The sequence below is a fragment of the Coregonus lavaretus genome (assembly GCF_964263955.1).
Source record: "Coregonus lavaretus genome assembly, chromosome: 32".
Lineage (NCBI taxonomy): Eukaryota > Metazoa > Chordata > Actinopteri > Salmoniformes > Salmonidae > Coregonus > Coregonus lavaretus.
In genome coordinates, this window is record NC_140019.1 from 35350649 (window position 1) to 35370552 (window position 19904).

Genomic DNA, 19904 nt, shown 5'->3' on the forward strand with positions numbered 1-19904 from the left:
AGTCTACTATCTCCCCAGTCTACTGACTCCCCAGTCTACTATCTCCCCAGTCTACTATCTCCCCAGTCTACTGACTCCCCAGTCTACTATCTCCCCAGTCTACTGACTCCCCAGTCTACTGACTCCCCAGTCTACTGACTCCCCAGTCTACTATCTCCCCAGTCTACTATCTCCCCAGTCTACTATCTCCCCAGTCTACTATCTCCCCAGTCTACTGACTCCCCAGTCTACTATCTCCCCAGTCTACTGACTCCCCAGTCTACCGACTCCCCAGTCTACTATCTCCCCAGTCTACTATCTCCCCAGTCTACTCACTCCCCAGTCTACTATCTCCCCAGTCTACCGACTCCCCAGTCTACCGACTCCCCAGTCTACTATCTCCCCAGTCTACTATCTCCCCAGTCTACTGACTCCCCAGTCTACTATCTCCCCAGTCTACCGACTCCCCAGTCTACCGACTCCCCAGTCTACTATCTCCCCAGTCTACTATCTCCCCAGTCTACTGACTCCCCAGTCTACTATCTCCCCAGTCTACTATCTCCCCAGTCTACTATCTCCCCAGTCTACTATCTCCCCAGTCTACTATCTCCCCAGTCTACTATCTCCCCAGTCTACCGTCTCCCCAGTCTACCGACTCCCCAGTCTACTATCTCCCCAGTCTACCGACTCCCCAGTCTACTATCTCCCCAGTCTACTATCTCCCCAGTCTACTGACTCCCCAGTCTACTGACTCCCCAGTCTACTATCTCCCCAGTCTACTATCTCCCCAGTCTACTATCTCCCCAGTCTACTATCTCCCCAGTCTACTATCTCCCCAGTCTACCGTCTCCCCAGTCTACCGACTCCCCAGTCTACTATCTCCCCAGTCTACCGACTCCCCAGTCTACCGTCTCCCCAGTCTACCGTCTCCCCAGTTTACCGTCTCCCCAGTCTACCGACTCCCCAGTCTACCGACTCCCTTTTTGTTCCACTGATCAGCAGATGCTTGCTGCAATGAGAGACATATGGCCCATAGGATCCACATATGGGGGTGTGTGGAAATCATGTGTCTCATGGACATTTGAGGGCGTGGGAGAGTTGGCTGGCTGAAAACAGTTGTTGATATCACTGTCTTGGACAAAGAGGTTCTGTGTGGTATCATATGATGGCCTATAAATACTTCATTAATGATATGTTTATTATTATGTTTAAGCAAAATAGACAGACAGACATGTATGAAACCGTTGTTTCCTATGTGTATAGGAAGTTAGGAATCCTTTTGAATACATTTCCCAATATGTATATGTGACTTGAAGGTGCTGTGGGTTCCTGATAGAGGCCTATATTATGCAGTAAGTGGCTTAGGAGGACAATAATGCATGTGAGCACTAAAACAGAGCATCTGTAGGAATTTAAAGAATGTTATGATTGATTGGGACTGTCTCTTAAAAATATACAGTACCAGTCAAAAGTTTGGACACACCTACAGTGAAGGAAAAAAGTATTTGATCCCCTGCTGATTTTGTACGTTTGCCCACTGACAAAGAAATTATCAGTCTATCATTTTAATGGTAGGTTTATTTGAACAGTGAGAGACAGAATAACAACAAAAATCCAGAAAAACGCATGTCAAAAATGTTATACATTGATTTGCATTTTAATGAGGGAAGTAAGTATTTGACCCCCTCTCAATCAGAAAGATTTCTGGCTCCCAGGTGTCTTTTTATAAAGGTAACGAGCTGAGATTAGGAGCACACTAAATCCGTAAACCGTAAACATGGGTACCCTCATAGATATCATCCTGACTAACTTACCCTCTAAATACACCTCCGCTGTCTTCAACCAGGATCTCAGCGATCACTGCCTTATTGCCTGCGTCCGTAACGGGTCCGCGGTCAAACGACCACCCCTCATCACTGTCAAACGCTCCCAAAAACACTTCAGCGAGCAGGCCTTCCTAATTGACCTGGCCCAGGTATCCTGGATGGATATAGATCTCATTCCGTCAGTAGAGGATGCCTGGTTGTTCTTTAAAAGTAATTTCCTCTCAATCTTAAATAAACATGCCCCATTCAAAAAATACAGAACTAAGAACAGATATAGCCCCTGGTTCTCCTCAGACTTGACTGCCCTTGACCAGCACAAAAACATCCTGTGGCGTACTGCATTAGCATCAAATAGCCCCCGCGATATGCAACTTTTCAGGGAAGTTAGGAACCAATATACACAAGCAGTTAGGAAAGCAAAGGCTAACTTTTTCAAACAGAAATTTGCATCCTGTAGCACTAACTCCAAAAAGTTTTGGGACACTGTCAAGTCCATGGAAAATAAGAGCACTTCCTCCCAGCTGCCCACTGCACTGAGGCTAGGAAACACTATCACCACCGATAAATCTATGATAATCGAGAATTTCAACAAGCATTTTGCTACGGCTGGCCATGCTTTCCACCTGGCTACCACTACCCCGGCCACCAGCTCTGCACCCTCCGCTGCAACTTGCCCATGCCCCCCCCCCGCTTCTCCTTCACACAAATCCAGACAGCTGATGTTCTGAAAGAGCTGCAAAATCTGGACCCCTACAAATCATCTGGGCTAGACAATCTGGACCCTTTCTTTCTAAAACTAGCCGCCGAAATTGTCGCAACCCCTATTACTAGCCTGTTCAACCTCTCTTTCGTAACGTCTGAGATCCCCAGAGATTGGAAAGCTGCCGCGGTCATCCCCCTCTTCAAAGGGGGTGACACTCTAGATCCAAACTGTTACAGACCCATATCCATCCTGCCCTGCCTTTCAAAAGTTTTTGAAAGCCAAGTTAACAAACAGATCACCGACCATTTCGAATCCCACCGTACCTTCTCCGCTATGCAATCCGGTTTCCGAGCTGGTCATGGGTGCACTTCAGCCACGCTCAAGGTCCTAAACGATATTATAACCGCGATCGATAATAGACAGTACTGTGCAGCCGTTTTCATTGACCTGGCCAAGGCTTTCGACTCTGTCAACCACCGCATTCTTATTGGCAGACTAAATAGCCTTGGTTTCTCAAATGACTGCCTCGCCTGGTTCACCAACTACTTCTCAGATAGAGTTCAATGTGTCAAATCGGAGGGCCTGTTGTCTGGACCTATGGCAGTCTCTATGGGGGTGCCACAGGGTTCAATTCTTGGGCCGACTCTTTTCTCTGTGTATATCAATGATGTCGCTCTTGCTGCTGGTGACTCTCAGATCCACCTCTACGCAGACAACACCATTTTGTATACATCTGGCCCTTCATTGGACACTGTGTTAACAAACCTCCAAACGAGCTTCAATGCCATACAACACTCCTTCAGTAGCCTCCAACTGCTCTTAAACACTAGTAAAACTAAATGCATGCTCTTCAACCGAACGCTGCTTGCACCCGCCCACCCGACTAGAATCACTACTCTCGACGGGTCTGACCTAGAGTATGTGGACAACTACAAATATCTAGGTGTCTGGTTAGACTGTAAACTCTCCTTCCAGACTCACATTAAGAATCTCCAATCCAAAGTTAAATCTAGAATCGGTTTCCTATTTCGCAACAAAGCCTCCTTCACTCATGCTGCCAAACATGCCCTCGTAAAACTGACTATCCTACCGATCCTTGACTTCGGCGATGTCATTTACAAAATAGCCTCCAACACTCTACTCAGCTAATTGGATGTAGTCTATCACAGTGCCATCCGTTTTGTCTCCAAAGCCCCATATACTACCCACCACTGTGACCTGTACGCTCTTGTTGGCTGGTCCTCACTACATATTCGTCGCCAAACCCACTGGCTCCAGGCCATCTATAAATCACTGCTAGGCAAATCCCGCCTTATCTTAGCTCATTGGTCACCATAGCAACACCCACCCGTAGTCTGCGCTCCAGCAGGTATATCTCACTGGTCATCCCCAAAGCCAACACCTCCTTTGGCCGCCATTCCTTCCAGTTCTCTGCTGCCAATGACTGGAACAAATTGCAAAAATCTCTGAAGCTGGAGACACTTATCTCCCTCACTAACTTTAAGCATCAGTTGTCAGAGCACCTTACCGATCACTGCACCTGTACACAGCCCATCTGAAATTAGCCCGCCCAACTACCTCATCCCTATATTGTTATTTATTTTGCTCATTTGTACCCCAGTATCTCTATTTGCACATAATCTCTTGCACATCTATCGTTCCAGTGTTAATACTAATTGTAATTATTTTGCACTATAGCCTATTTATTGCCTTACCTCCATAACTTGCTACATTTGCACACACTGTATATATATTTATTTATGTTGTATTTTTGACCTTTTTTATTTTTTTACCCCATATGTAACTCTGTGTTGTTTTTATCGCACTGCTTTGCTTTATCTTGGCCAGGTCGCAGTTGTAAATGAGAACTTGTTCTCAACTGGTTTACCTGGTTAAATAAAGGTGGGAAAAAAAAGAAAAGAAAAAAACACTCTTAAAGGGAGTGCTCCTAATCTCAGCTTGTTACCTGTATAAAATACACCTGTCCACAGAAGCAATCAATCAATCAGATTCCAAACTCTCCACCATGGCCAAGACCAAAGAGCTCTCCAAGGATGTCAGGGACAAGATTGTAGACCTACACAAGGCTGGAATGGGCTACAAGACCATCGCCAAGCAGCTTGGTAAGAAAGTGACAACAGTTGGTGCAATTATTCGCAAATGGAAGAAACACAAAATAACTGTTAATCTCCCTCGGCCTGGGGCTCCATGCAAGATCTCACCTCGTGGAGTTGCAATGATCATGAGAACGGTCAGCCCAGAACTACATCTTGTCAATGATCTCAAGGCAGCTGGGACCATAGTCACCAAGAAAACAATTGGTAACACACTACGCCGTGAAGGACTGAAATCCTGCAGCGCCCGCAAGGTCCCCCTGCTCAAGAAAGCACATATACATGCCCGTCTGAAGTTTGCCAATGAACATCTGAATGATTCAGAGGAGAACTGGGTGAAAGTGTTGTGGTCAGATGAGACCAAAATTGAGCTCCTGGCATCAACTCAACTCGCCGTGTTTGGAAGAGGAGGAATGCTGCCTATGACCCCAAGAACACCATCCCCACCGTCAAACATGGAGGTGGAAACATTATGCTTTGGGGGTGTTTTTCTGCTAAGGGCACAGGACAACTTCACCGCATCAAAGGGACGATGGACGGGGCCATGTACCGTCAAATCTTGGGTGAGAACCTCCTTCCCTCAGCCAGGGCATTGAAAATGGGTCGTGGATAGGTATTCCAGCATGACAATGACCCAAAACACACGGCCAAGGCAACAAAGGAGTGGCTCAAGAAGAAGCACATTAAGGTCCTGGAGTGGCCTAGCCAGTCTCCAGACCTTAATCCCATAGAAAATCTGTGGAGGGAGATGACGGTTCGAGTTGCCAAACGTCAGCCTCGAAACCTTAATGACTTGGAGAAGATCTGCAAAGAGGAGTGGGACAAAATCCCTCCTGAGATGTGTGCAAACCTGGTGGCCAACTACAAGAAACGTCTGACCTCTGTGATTGCCAACAAGGGTTTTGCCACCAAGTACTAAGTCATGTTTTGCAGAGGGGTCAAATACTTATTTCCCTCATTAAAATGCAAATCAATGTACAACATTTTTTACATGCGTTTTTCTGGATTTTTTTGTTGTTATTCTGTCTCTCACTGTTCAAATAAACCTACCATTAAAATTATAGACTGATCATTTCTTTGTCAGTAGGCAAACGTACAAAATCAGCAGGGGATCGTAGAATAATAGTGAAGACATCAAAACTATGAAATAACACGTGGAATCATATAGTAACCAAAAAAGTGTTAAACAAATAAATATATTTGAGATTCTTCTGCCTTGATGACAGCTATGCACACTCTTGCCATTCTCTCATCCAGCTTCACCTGGAATGCTTTTCCAACAGTCTTGAAGGAGTTCCCACATATGCTGAGCACTTGTTGGCTGCTTTTCCTTCACTCTGCCGTCCGACTCATCCCAAACCATCTCAATTCGGTTGAGGTCGGGGGATTGTGGAGGCCAGGTCATCTGATGCAGCACTCCATCACTCTCCTTCTTGGTAAAATAGCCCTTACACAGCCTGGAGGTGTGTTGGGTCATTGTCCTGTTGAAAAACAAATTATAGTCCCACTAAGCCCAAACCAGATGGGATGGCGTATCGCTGCAGAATGCTGTTAAGTGTGCCTTGAATTCTAAATAAATCACAGACAGTGTCACCAGCAAAGCACCATAATACCTCCTCCTCCATGCTTTACCGTGGGAACTACACATGCGGAGATCATCCGTTCACCCACACCGCGTCTGACAAAGACACGGCGGTTGGAACCAAAAATCTCCAATTTGGACTCCAGACCAAAGTACACATTTCCACCCATCTAATGTCCATTGCTCATGTTTCTTGGCCCAAGCAGGTCTCTTCTTCTTATTGGTGTCCTTTAGTAGTGGTTTCTTTGCAGCAATTCGACCATGAAGGCCTGATTCACACGGTCCCCTCTGAACAGTTGATGTTGAGATGTGTCTGTTACTTGAACTCTGTGAAGCATTTAGTTGGGCTGCAATTTCTGAGGCTGGTAACTCTAATGAACTTATCCTCTGCAGCAGAGGTAACTCTGGGTCTTCCATTCCTGTGGCGGTCCTCATGACAGCCAGTTTCATCATAGCGCTTGATGGTTTTTGCGACTGCACTTGAAGAAACATTCAAAGTTCTTGAAATGTTCCGTATTGGCTGACCTTCATGTCTTAAAGTAATGATGGGACTGTCATTTCTCTTTGCTTATTTGAGCTGTTCTTGCCATAATATGGACTTGGTCTTTTACCAAAAAGGGCTATCTTCTGTATACCCCCCCTACCTTGTCACAACACAACTGATTGTGAAGGAAACAATTCCACAAATTAACTTTGAAGAAGGCACAGCTGTTAATTGAAATGCATTCCAGGTGACTACCTCATGAAGCTGGTTGAGAGAATGCCAAGTGTGCACTGCTGTCATCAAGGCAAAGGGTGGCTATTTGAAGAATCTCAAATCTCAAATATATCTTGATTTATTTAACACTTTTTTTGGTTACTACATGATTCCATATGTGTTATTTCATAGTTTTGATGTCTTCACTATTATTCTACAATGTAAAAAATAAAGAAAAACCCTTGAATGGGTAGGTGTGTCCAAACCTTTGACTGGTAGTGTACATAGATTGCACACAAGTCTGTGTCCCATTGTCCCTGGTCAAAAGTAGTGCACTAAATGGGGAATATGGTGCCATTTAGGTCACATCTAGTCTACGAGGTTCCGATGGATAACTCAGCTGGTTATCAGGAGCAGATGGTTGGAGTATGGTGCTGGCTCTTGGCAACACCTTGCCTGACCACTCACCCTGAATTTTAATTCCGCAGCTCTATTCGGTCTGAAACTGCCGTCATAGAAGTTATTTGTGCTGACGTCAAAATGAGGGGCGTTGTACAAAACAAATTCATCAGCGATTGGATCGTCTCTAACCAATCAAGAGTATCAGATTCGTGATTTAAGTAGAGACAGTGCTGAGAGATGTAGAGAGACTGAGGTGGAGTGAGACAGAGGGAGAAGGAGAGAATCACACTTAATTGTGGTAGAAATTGGATTCCCTATGTTAAGACTAGCTCAACTGCACTGTGTGAGGCAAGTTGTACGTTTGAGGATTAATTTGATTATTGAACAACTACATTGCTCTCGGTCAATCCAAAATGTTTAATAAACCTCAAACCTGAATATTTAAGAAAGTAAAAGTGAGGTTTTGTCTTTCTTTGGAGAATATCTATGTGCGCACAATTATTGGGCAACTATTAGTGTGCAGAATTATTCTGCAACTAAATGAAAAATGAAAAGTTCCCATCTCACTTGTTTATTTTCATCTGTTGAAGTGAGAATAATAAACAAACAACTCAACATTTACAAATAAACATTTCTGACATTTCAAAAACAAAAAAATCAGTGACCAATATAGCCACCCTTCTTTTCAATAACAGTCATAAGCCTTCCATCCATGGAGTCTGTCAGTTTCTTGATCTGTTGACGATCAACTTTTTGTGCAGCAGCAACCACAGCCTCCCAGACACTGGTCAGAGAGGGGTACTGTTTTCCTTCACTGTAAATCGACCGTTTTAAGAAGGGATCACACGTTCTCAATAGGGTTTAGGTCAGGTGAGGAAGGGGGCCATGTCATTATTCTTTCATCTTTAAGGCCTTTACTGGCTAGCCACGCAGTGGAGTACTTCGATGCATGCGATGGAGCATTGTCCTGCATAAAAATCATGGTCTTCTTGAAAGATGCAGACTTTTTCCTGTACCACTGCTTGAAGAACGTGTCTTCTAAAAACTGGCAGTAGGTTTGGGAGTTGAGTTTGAGTCCATCTTCAACCAGAAAAGGTCCAACTAGCTCATCTTTAATAATACCAGCCCATACCAGTACCCCACCTCCACCTTGCTGGCGTCTGAGTCGAAGTGGAGCTCCGTTCCCGTTACTGATCCAGCCACGGGCCCATCCATCTGGTCCGTCAAGAGTCACTCTCATCTCATCAGTCCATAAAACCTTATCTAAATCTGTCTTCAGATATTTCTTGGCCCAGTCTTGACGTTTCAACTTATGTGTCTTGTTCAGTGGTGGTCGGGTTTCAGCCTTCCTTACCTTGGCCATGTCTCTGAGCACTGAACACCTTGTACTTATGGGCACTCCAGGTAGGTTGCAGTTCTGGAATATGACAGCACTGGAGGATAATGGGTTCCTGGTAGCTTCACGTTTGATTCTTCTGAAATCTTTGGCAGTTAATTTGCGTCTTTTTTTTCTCAACACAGTTCTTGCGACCCTGTTGACTATTTGCAACAAAACGTTTGATGGTTCTGTGAACACGCCCCAATATCTTAGCAATTTCAAAAGTGCTGCATCCCTCTGAAAGGCTTTTTTAAATGTTTGACTTTTCAGAGTCAGTTAAATCTATTTTGTTGGCCCATTTTGCCTGAGGAAAAGAAGCTGCCTAATAATTATACACACCTTGATATAGGGTGTTGATCTCCTTAGGCCACACCCTCCCTCATTACACAAATACACATCACCTGATATGCTTAAATCCAATAAGCATTCCAGTTTATACAGCTTGGAGTTGGGAAATATGCATAATAATGATGATATGGTCAAAATACTGACTTGCCTAATCATTGTGCACACAGTGTAATGGTAATGGCCTAATTCCATTTCTTAGATGAGGAGAGAGATGGCTGGCTGCCGGTCTCTTGATAAAGGCCCTAATCCAAATCACAGCTCCCTCCCCATGTTGCTGTTTTGTGTTTCCATATTAATAATGAATGATATGAAGTGCTTTTCTCCCCACTAAAGCTTTATTATTATATAATGATAATAGTAACAGTGTATTGTATGTAGGCTAGAACACGCTGGCGTTTTGCCAATGATCAAAGCTGTAGTGTGTGTCTTGTGTTGTGTGAAGATGATTCAGAGAATGGACCAGTTTCTCTTGTAGTGGATTTCACCTCAGAGAATAATAATTATTTATTTATCCTCCTCTACTAACTCTGCTCTCCTCTCTGTCTCCATGTCAGTCAGGTAGTCTGTCTCCATGTCAGTCAGGTAGTCTGCCTCCATGTCAGTCAGGTAGTCTGTCTCCATGTCAGTCAGGTAGTCTGTCTCCATGTCAGTCGGGTAGTCTGTCTCCATGTCAGTCAGGTAGTCTGCCTCCATGTCAGTCAGGTAGTCTGTCTCCATGTCAGTCAGGTAGTCTGTCTCCATGTCAGTCAGGTAGTCTGTCTCCATGTCAGTCAGGTAGTCTGTCTCCATGTCAGTCGGGTAGTCTGTCTCCATGTCAGTCAGGTAGTCTGTCTCCATGTCAGTCAGGTAGTCTGTCTCCATGTCAGTCAGGTAGTCTGTCTCCATGTCAGTCAGGTAGTGTGGAGCGCAATAGAGATTGCATCATCAGTGGATCTGTTGGGGCGGTATGCATATTGGAGTGGGTCTAGGGTTTCTAGGAAGTAGACAGGCAGAGACAGACAGACAAACAGGTTTGTTGGCCAGCTCAGTGCAGAGTAGTAGTAGGAGTTGGCCTGCTCAGTGCTGAGTAGTAGTAGTAGTTGGCCTGCTCAGTGCTGAGTAGTAGTAGTAGTTGGCCTGCTCAGTGCTGAGTAGTAGTAGTAGTAGTAGTAGTTGGCTTGCTCAGTGCTGAGGTGTAGTAGTTGTTGTTGGCCTGCTCAGTAATGAGGTGTAGTAGTTGTTGTTGGCCTGCTCAGTAATGAGGTGTAGTAGTTGTTGTTGGCCTGCTCAGTAATGAGGTGTAGTGGTTGTTGTTGGCCTGCTCAGTAATGAGGTGTAGTGGTTGTTGTTGGCCTGCTCAGTAATGAGGTGTAGTAGTTGTTGTTGGCCTGCTCAGTAATGAGGTGTAGTAGTTGTTGTTGGCCTGCTCAGTAATGAGGTGTAGTAGTTGTTGTTGGCCTGCTCAGTAATGAGGTGTAGTAGTTGTTGTTGGCCTGCTCAGTAATGAGGTGTAGTAGTTGTTGTTGGCCTGCTCAGTAATGAGGTGTAGTAGTTGTTGTTGGCCTGCTCAGTAATGAGGTGTAGTAGTTGTTGTTGGCCTGCTCAGTAATGAGGTGTAGTAGTTGTTGTTGGCCTGCTCAGTAATGAGGTGTAGTAGTTGTTGTTGGCCAGCTCAGTAATGAGGTGTAGTAGTTGCTGTTGGCCTGCTCAGTAATGAGGTGTAGTAGTAGTAGTTGGCCTGCTCAGTAATGAGGTGTAGTAGTAGAAATTGGCCTGCTCAGTAATGAGGTGTAGTAGTTGTTGTTGGCCTGCTCAGTAATGAGGTGTAGTAGTTGTTGTTGGCCTGCTCAGTAATGAGGTGTAGTAGTTGTTGTTGGCCTGCTCAGTAATGAGGTGTAGTAGTTGTTGTTGGCCTGCTCAGTAATGAGGTGTAGTAGTTGTTGTTGGCCTGCTCAGTAATGAGGTGTAGTAGTTGTTGTTGGCCTGCTCAGTAATGAGGTGTAGTAGTTGTTGTTGGCCTGCTCAGTAATGAGGTGTAGTAGTTGTTGTTGGCCTGCTCAGTAATGAGGTGTAGTAGTTGTTGTTGGCCTGCTCAGTAATGAGGTGTAGTAGTTGTTGTTGGCCTGCTCAGTAATGAGGTGTAGTAGTTGTTGTTGGCCTGCTCAGTAATGAGGTGTAGTAGTTGTTGTTGGCCTGCTCAGTAATGAGGTGTAGTAGTTGTTGTTGGCCTGCTCAGTAATGAGGTGTAGTAGTTGTTGTTGGCCAGCTCAGTAATGAGGTGTAGTAGTTGCTGTTGGCCTGCTCAGTAATGAGGTGTAGTAGTAGTAGTTGGCCTGCTCAGTAATGAGGTGTAGTAGTAGAAATTGGCCTGCTCAGTAATGAGGTGTAGTAGTTGTTGTTGGCCTGCTCAGTAATGAGGTGTAGTAGTTGTTGTTGGCCTGCTCAGTAATGAGGTGTAGTAGTTGTTGTTGGCCTGCTCAGTAATGAGGTGTAGTAGTTGTTGTTGGCCTGCTCAGTAATGAGGTGTAGTAGCAGAAATCGGCCTGCTCAGTAATGAGGTGTAGTAGTTGTTGTTGGCCTGCTCAGTAATGAGGTGTAGTAGTTGTTGTTGGCCAGCTCAGTAATGAGGTGTAGTAGTTGTTGTTGGCCAGCTCAGTAATGAGGTGTAGTAGTTGTTGTTGGCCTGCTCAGTAATGAGGTGTAGTAGTTGTTGTTGGCCTGCTCAGTAATGAGGTGTAGTAGTTGTTGTTGGCCTGCTCAGTAATGAGGTGTAGTAGTTGTTGTTGGCCTGCTCAGTAATGAGGTGTAGTAGTTGTTGTTGGCCTGCTCAGTAATTAGGTGTAGTAGTTGTTGTTGGCCTGCTCAGTAATGAGGTGTAGTAGTTGTTGTTGGCCTGCTCAGTAATGAGGTGTAGTAGTTGTTGTTGGCCTGCTCAGTAATGAGGTGTAGTAGTTGTTGTTGGCCTGCTCAGTAATGAGGTGTAGTAGTTGTTGTTGGCCTGCTCAGTAATGAGGTGTAGTAGTTGTTGTTGGCCTGCTCAGTAATGAGGTGTAGTAGTTGTTGTTGGCCAGCTCAGTAATGAGGTGTAGTAGTTGCTGTTGGCCTGCTCAGTAATGAGGTGTAGTAGTAGTAGTTGGCCTGCTCAGTAATGAGGTGTAGTAGTTGTTGTTGGCCTGCTCAGTAATGAGGTGTAGTAGCAGAAATTGGCCTGCTCAGTAATGAGGTGTAGTAGTTGTTGTTGGCCTGCTCAGTAATGAGGTGTAGTAGTTGTTGTTGGCCAGCTCAGTAATGAGGTGTAGTAGTTGTTGTTGGCCAGCTCAGTAATGAGGTGTAGTAGTTGTTGTTGGCCTGCTCAGTAATGAGGTGTAGTAGTTGTTGTTGGCCTGCTCAGTAATGAGGTGTAGTAGTTGTTGTTGGCCTGCTCAGTAATGAGGTGTAGTAGTTGTTGTTGGCCTGCTCAGTAATTAGGTGTAGTAGTTGTTGTTGGCCTGCTCAGTAATGTGGTGTAGTAGTTGTTGTTGGCCTGCTCAGTAATGAGGTGTAGTAGTTGTTGTTGGCCTGCTCAGTAATGAGGTGTAGTAGTTGTTGTTGGCCTGCTCAGTAATGAGGTGTAGTAGTTGTTGTTGGCCTGCTCAGTAATGAGGTGTAGTAGTTGTTGTTGGCCTGCTCAGTAATGAGGTGTAGTAGTTGTTGTTGGCCTGCTCAGTAATGAGGTGTAGTAGTTGTTGTTGGCCTGCTCAGTAATGAGGTGTAGTAGTTGTTGTTGGCCAGCTCAGTAATGAGGTGTAGTAGTTGCTGTTGGCCTGCTCAGTAATGAGGTGTAGTAGTAGTAGTTGGCCTGCTCAGTAATGAGGTGTAGTAGTAGAAATTGGCCTGCTCAGTAATGAGGTGTAGTAGTTGTTGTTGGCCTGCTCAGTAATGAGGTGTAGTAGTTGTTGTTGGCCTGCTCAGTAATGAGGTGTAGTAGTTGTTGTTGGCCTGCTCAGTAATGAGGTGTAGTAGTTGTTGTTGGCCTGCTCAGTAATGAGGTGTAGTAGCAGAAATTGGCCTGCTCAGTAATGAGGTGTAGTAGTTGTTGTTGGCCTGCTCAGTAATGAGGTGTAGTAGTTGTTGTTGGCCTGCTCAGTAATGAGGTGTAGTAGTTGTTGTTGGCCTGCTCAGTAATGAGGTGTAGTAGTTGTTGTTGGCCTGCTCAGTAATGAGGTGTAGTAGTTGTTGTTGGCCTGCTCAGTAATGAGGTGTAGTAGTTGTTGTTGGCCTGCTCAGTAATGAGGTGTAGTAGTTGTTGTTGGCCTGCTCAGTAATGAGGTGTAGTAGTTGTTGTTGGCCAGCTCAGTAATGAGGTGTAGTAGTTGCTGTTGGCCTGCTCAGTAATGAGGTGTAGTAGTAGTAGTTGGCCTGCTCAGTAATGAGGTGTAGTAGTAGAAATTGGCCTGCTCAGTAATGAGGTGTAGTAGTTGTTGTTGGCCTGCTCAGTAATGAGGTGTAGTAGTTGTTGTTGGCCTGCTCAGTAATGAGGTGTAGTAGTTGTTGTTGGCCTGCTCAGTAATGAGGTGTAGTAGTTGTTGTTGGCCTGCTCAGTAATGAGGTGTAGTAGCAGAAATTGGCCTGCTCAGTAATGAGGTGTAGTAGTTGTTGTTGGCCTGCTCAGTAATGAGGTGTAGTAGTTGTTGTTGGCCAGCTCAGTAATGAGGTGTATTAGTTGTTGTTGGCCAGCTCAGTAATGAGGTGTAGTAGTTGTTGTTGGCCTGCTCAGTAATGAGGTGTAGTAGTTGTTGTTGGCCAGCTCAGTAATGAGGTGTAGTAGTTGTTGTTGGCCAGCTCAGTAATGAGGTGTAGTAGTTGTTGTTGGCCTGCTCAGTAATGAGGTGTAGTAGTTGTTGTTGGCCAGCTCAGTAATGAGGTGTAGTAGTTGTTGTTGGCCTGCTCAGTAATGAGGTGTAGTAGTTGTTGTTGGCCTGCTCAGTAATGAGGTGTAGTAGTTGTTGTTGGCCTGCTCAGTAATGAGGTGTAGTAGTTGTTGTTGGCCTGCTCAGTAATGAGGTGTAGTAGTTGTTGTTGGCCTGCTCAGTAATGAGGTGTAGTAGTTGTTGGCCAGCTCAGTAATGAGGTGTAGTAGTTGTTGTTGGCCAGCTCAGTAATGAGGTGTAGTAGTTGTTGTTGGCCTGCTCAGTAATGAGGTGTAGTAGTTGTTGTTGGCCTGCTCAGTAATGAGGTGTAGTAGTTGTTGTTGGCCTGCTCAGTAATGAGGTTTAGTAGTTGGCCTGCTCAGTAATGAGGTGTAGTAGTTGTTGTTGGCCTGCTCAGTAATGAGGTGTAGTAGTTGTTGTTGGCCTGCTCAGTAATGAGGTGTAGTAGTTGTTGTTGGCCTGCTCAGTAATGAGGTGTAGTAGTTGGCCTGCTCAGTAATGAGGTGTAGTAGTTGTTGTTGGCCTGCTCAGTAATGAGGTGTAGTAGTTGTTGTTGGCCTGCTCAGTAATGAGGTGTAGTAGTTGTTGTTGGCCTGCTCAGTAATGAGGTGTAGTAGTTGTTGTTGGCCTGCTCAGTAATGAGGTGTAGTAGTTGTTGTTGGCCTGCTCAGTAATGAGGTGTAGTAGTTGTTGTTGGCCTGCTCAGTAATGAGGTGTAGTAGTTGGCCTGCTCAGTAATGAGGTGTAGTAGTTGTTGTTGGCCTGCTCAGTAATGAGGTGTAGTAGTTGTTGTTGGCCTGCTCAGTAATGAGGTGTAGTAGTTGTTGTTGGCCTGCTCAGTAATGAGGTGTAGTAGTTGTTGTTGTCCTGCTCAGTAATGAGGTGTAGTAGTAGTTGTTGGCCTGCTCAGTAATGAGGTGTAGTAGTTGTTGTTGGCCTGCTCAGTAATGAGGTGTAGTAGTTGTTGTTGGCCTGCTCAGCAATGAGGTGTAGTAGTTGTTGTTGGCCTGCTCAGTAATGAGGTGTAGTAGTTGTTGTTGGCCTGCTCAGTAATGAGGTGTAGTAGTAGTAGTTGGCCTGCTCAGTAATGAGGTGTAGTAGTTGTTGTTGGCCTGCTCAGTAATGAGGTGTAGTAGTTGGCCTGCTCAGTAATGAGGTGTAGTAGTTGTTGTTGGCCTGCTCAGTAATGAGGTGTAGTAGTTGTTGTTGGCCAGCTCAGTAATGAGGTGTAGTAGTTGTTGGCCTGCTCAGTAATGAGGTGTAGTAGTTGTTGGCCAGCTCAGTAATGAGGTGTAGTAGTTGTTGGCCAGCTCAGTAATGAGGTGTAGTAGTTGTTGGCCTGCTCAGTAATGAGGTGTAGTAGTTGTTGGCCAGCTCAGTAATGAGGTGTAGTAGTTGGCCTGCTCAGTAATGAGGTGTAGTAGTTGTTGTTGGCCAGCTCAGCAATGAGGTGTAGTAGTTGTTGTTGGCCTGCTCAGTAATGAGGTGTAGTAGTTGTTGTTGGCCTGCTCAGTAATGAGGTGTAGTAGTTGTTGTTGGCCAGCTCAGTAATGAGGTGTAGTAGTTGGCCTGCTCAGTAATGAGGTGTAGTAGTTGTTGGCCTGCTCAGTAATGAGGTGTAGTAGCTGTTGGCCTGCTCAGTAATGAGGTGTAGTAGTTGTTGTTGGCCAGCTCAGTAATGAGGTGTAGTAGTAGCTGTATGCTCTGTGAGTGCTGCTCTGTCTCAGCAGCTGAGACTAGGGCCTACATCTAATGGCTCCCTATTTTCCCCATACAGTCCCCTAATAGGGGGTCGTTTGAGAAGCAGCCGGTGACTTCTAAACGGATCAGATGAAGATAGCCCAGATGTTTGTGTTGTGGCAGACAGATGAGGTTTGCTGCAGCTGTGTCGTAGCAGGCTATGTCCTCAGTACTGCTCTGAGTCTGTGTTGCTCAGTACAGTGGGCGTAGGCGCTGCTTTGGCTGGCGCTTAGCAGGAAACAGTAGCAACACCAGGGGGGTGGGGACCTGAGACTACAGCAGAGGAAGTAGCAGCACATTACTGCAGCAAGTAACGGCTCCACCTAGTGGTGTGTTTGGGAAAGGGCACATCAAACAGCTAGGACACGGTCAGACGGACAACATGTTGAGAAACCTTCCAAATCAGATAGAAATATATGTTAAAGAACAGACAGGCCTCTGACATGTAGAGAAAGTGATCATGGTAGCTCTATTCATGACATTTCTATCTGCAACATTCTGTATGCTTTAGATAGAATTCAAAGAACTGTGATTCTAAGAACAGTTATGCTCCAGTCATAGAGAGGGTGTTAGCTTCATGACGACCACAGGTATGGTGATCCAACCACAGGTCTTTAGATGGTGTGGAGGCCAAAGAGGAAATTGTTTAACCACAGTTAGATGTTTATTCTTTGGATCTTAAAGGATTAGTGGTACATTTAGGACTTTTCAGAAAAAAGAAACTCAACCAAGCACACAGGTAGTCTTGTAAGTTCCACAATAAATGTAATGGAGCTGATCTCAACTGACCAAAATGTAGGAAATGTAACAACAGAAGTGCCAAAGCCCCTGACTTGTTTGGAATATGTGTATGTTGTGAAACTGTGGAAGGGATGCTTTCCAAGAGCAGAGGGAAGTACATGTGTTGAGTTCCCCTGCTTGCTACAGTGTTCCAGCCACATGCTTCTGGGTGAGCTGGTACATAAGAGAGTCTGTCTCTGTGGAAATAGTGTCGGTATGTTTTCAGAATCCCAGAAGCATCATCATAGTGTGGCCAAGTTATTATTTTGTATTCATTCAGAAAATCGCACTTGTTACTGACTCTAAACTCTCCTCCTCCTCCCTCTCTCCTGTCTTCCCTGCTCTCCTCTCAATGCAGTTCTACCTCCAGGCAGGGTGGTGGCGCTGCGTTGTCTACAACCCAGGGCAAGGCCGGGACCACCCATAAGATCTGTCTGGTGTGTTCAGATGAGGCGTCTGGCTGTCACTATGGGGTGCTCACCTGCGGAAGTTGCAAGGTGTTCTTCAAGAGAGCCGTGGAAGGTACAGTGGCAAGGGGTGAGATGCTAGGACAACTGATATGGTCTGGTCCCAGATCTGTTTTTACTATCTTGCCAAGAGGTTAGATAGTAGGACAACTGGTATGGTCTGGTCCCAGATCTGTTTTTACTATCTTGCCAAGTCGGCAGAAACCGATCTGGGACTGGGCTACCACTGGTGATGGCATGAAATGATGTTGGTTTATATATCATCAATACTTGCCTGTGGCAAGGAGTGAGATGGGAAGACACCTTGTACTGTGGTGGCATGGAATGACGTTTGGTTTACGGTAGATACTGGCAAGGTAGGATGGCAAGGGGTGAGATGGTAGGACAACTGGTACAACTGATACTGGTACACAGCTGGTGGCATGGAATGGTGTTCGGTATGCATATCATAAATGATACTGTACTTGTTTGTGCCTGTTCTTATAAAGACAATGCAGACATTTGATTTGCAAGTTGGAGGCTTGCTGATCCAGTGTGATGCAAGGGGAAAGAATGCTGTCAAGAATATAGTACTTTATTATATTTTTTGTCATTCAAATGATTTTTTCTTGTGTCTCAGGGCAACACAACTACCTGTGTGCTGGGAGGAACGACTGCATCATCGATAAGATCAGAAGGAAGAACTGTCCAGCCTGCCGCTTCCGCAAGTGTCTCATGGCAGGGATGAACCTGGAAGGTACGCTCTATTACCTTGTTTTATTGTCTCATGGCAGGGATGAACCTGTAAGGTACGCTCTTTTACCTTGTTTTATTGTCTCATGTCTCATTACAACCATTGAAGTATTCAGACCCCTTTACTTTTTCAACATTTTGTTACGTTACAGCCTTATTCTAAAATGGATTAGAATGCTTCGCTCCAGACCTCGTCATCAACCAGTATGTCTCTTTGTCTCTGTCTCTCTCGCGCTCTCTCTCTCCAGTATCTGTCTTCAATCTGTTTTAGTCTGTCTGTCTCTCTCTCGCTCCAGTATGTCTTCAATCTGTCTTAGTCTGTCTTTTTCCTTTCTCCATTATCTCTCTTCAATCTGTCTTAGTCTCTCTCTCTCTCTCCAGTATCTGTCTTCAATTTGTCTTAGTTTTATTTTTTATTTAACCTTTATTTAACCAGGTAAGCCAGTTGAGAACAAGTTCTCATTTACAACTGCGACCTGGCCAAGATAAAGCAAAGCAGTGCGATTAAAAACAACAACACAGAGTTACATATGGGGTAAACAAAACATAAAGTCAAAAAATACCACAGAAAATATATATACAGTGTGTTCAAATGTAGTAATTTATGGAGGTAAGGCAATAAATAGGCCATAGTGCAAAATAATTACAATTAGTATTAACACTGGAATGATAGATGTGCAAGAGATGATGTGCAAATAGAGATACTGGGGTGCAAATGAGCAAAATAAATAACAATATGGGGATGAGGTAGTTGAGTGGGCTAATTTCAGATGGGCTGTGTACAGGTGCAGTGATCGGTAAGGTGCTCTGACAACTGATGCTTAAAGTTAGTGAGGGAGATAAGAGTCTCCAGCTTCAGAGATTTTTGCAGTTCGTTCCAGTCTCTCTCTCTCGCCAGTATCTGTCTTCAATCTGTCTTAGTCTCATCATTAACATACCTGTCTCTCTCTCCTCATCAGGGACCGTATGAAGCTGCCCAGACCAGTATGACATCATAATTAACATACCTGTCTCTCTCTCCTCATCAGGGACCGTATGAAGCTGCCCTACATGACAGACCAGTATGACATCATCATTAACATATGGATTAAATAAATAAAAAGTCCTCAGCAATCTACACAGTATACCCAGTAATGACAAAGCGAAAACAGGTTTTTAGAAATTGTTGCAAATTTATAAACAATTTAAAACACATACCTTATTTACATAAGTATTCACACCCCTTGCTATGAGACTCGAAATTGAGCTCAGGTGCATCCTGTTTCCATTGATCATCCTTGAGATGTTTCTACAACTTGATTGGAGTCCACCTGTGGTAGATCCAATTGATTGGACATGATTTGGAAAGGCACACACCTGTCTATATAAGGTCCCACAGTTGACAGTGCATGTCAGAAGCAAAAACCAAGCCATGAGGTCGAAGGAATTGTCCGTAGAGCTCCGAGACAGGATTGGAGAAGGGTACCAAAACATTTCTGCAGCATTGAAGGTCCCCAAGAACACAGTGGCCTCAATCATTCTTAAATGGAAGAAGTTTGGAACCACCAATACTCTTCCTAGAGCTGGCTGCCTGGCCAAACTGAGCAATCGGGGGAGAAGGGCATTGGTCTGGGAGGTGACCAAGAACCCGATGTTCACTCTGACAGAGCTCTAGAGTTCCTCTGTGGAGATGGGAGAACCTTCCAGATGGACAACCATCTCTGCAGCACTCCACCAATCAGGCCTTTATGGTAGAGTGGCCAGACGGAAGCCACTCCTCAGTAAAAGAAACATGACAGCCCGCTTGGAGTTTGCCAAAAGGCACTTAAAGACTCTCAGACCATGAGAAACAAGATTCTCTGGTCTGATGAAAGCAAGATTGAACTTTTTGGCCAAGCGTCACATCTGGAGGAAACCTGGCACCATCCCTATGGTGAAGCATGGTGGTGGCAGCATCATGCTGTGGGGGTGTTTTTCGGCAGCAGGGACTGGGAGACTAGTCAGGATCGAGGGAAAGATGAACGGAGCAAAGTATAGAGAGATCCTTGATGAAAACCTGCTCCAGAGCGCTCAGGACCTCAGACTGGGGCGAAGGTTCACCTTCCAACAGGACAACGACCCTAAGCACACAGCCAAGACAACGCAGGAGTGGCTTCGGGACAAGTCTCTGAATGTCCTTGAGTGGCCCAGCCAGAGCCCAGAGGCCGGACTTGAACCCAATCGAACATCTCTGGAGAGGTTCTGCAGAGAAGAATGGGAGAAAATCCCCAAATACAGGTGTGCCAAGC

General features: G+C 45.1%; 1 protein-coding gene across 3 annotated transcripts in view; it reads left to right on the forward strand.

Annotated features, from left to right (window-relative positions):
- The window catches only part of LOC311107876 (glucocorticoid receptor-like), a 57898-nt gene that overhangs the window by 22770 nt on the left and 15224 nt on the right, over positions 1-19904 (forward strand). For 2 of the 3 annotated variants that reach the window (XM_084150457.1, XM_084150458.1), the window contains exons 4-5: positions 16797-16975; positions 17525-17641. In XM_084150457.1, coding sequence (XP_084006583.1) covers positions 16797-16975; positions 17525-17641 — 296 coding nt within the window. The remainder of the gene's footprint in view (positions 1-16796; positions 16976-17524; positions 17642-19904) is intronic. The other variant, XM_084150459.1, reaches the window with a different exon arrangement.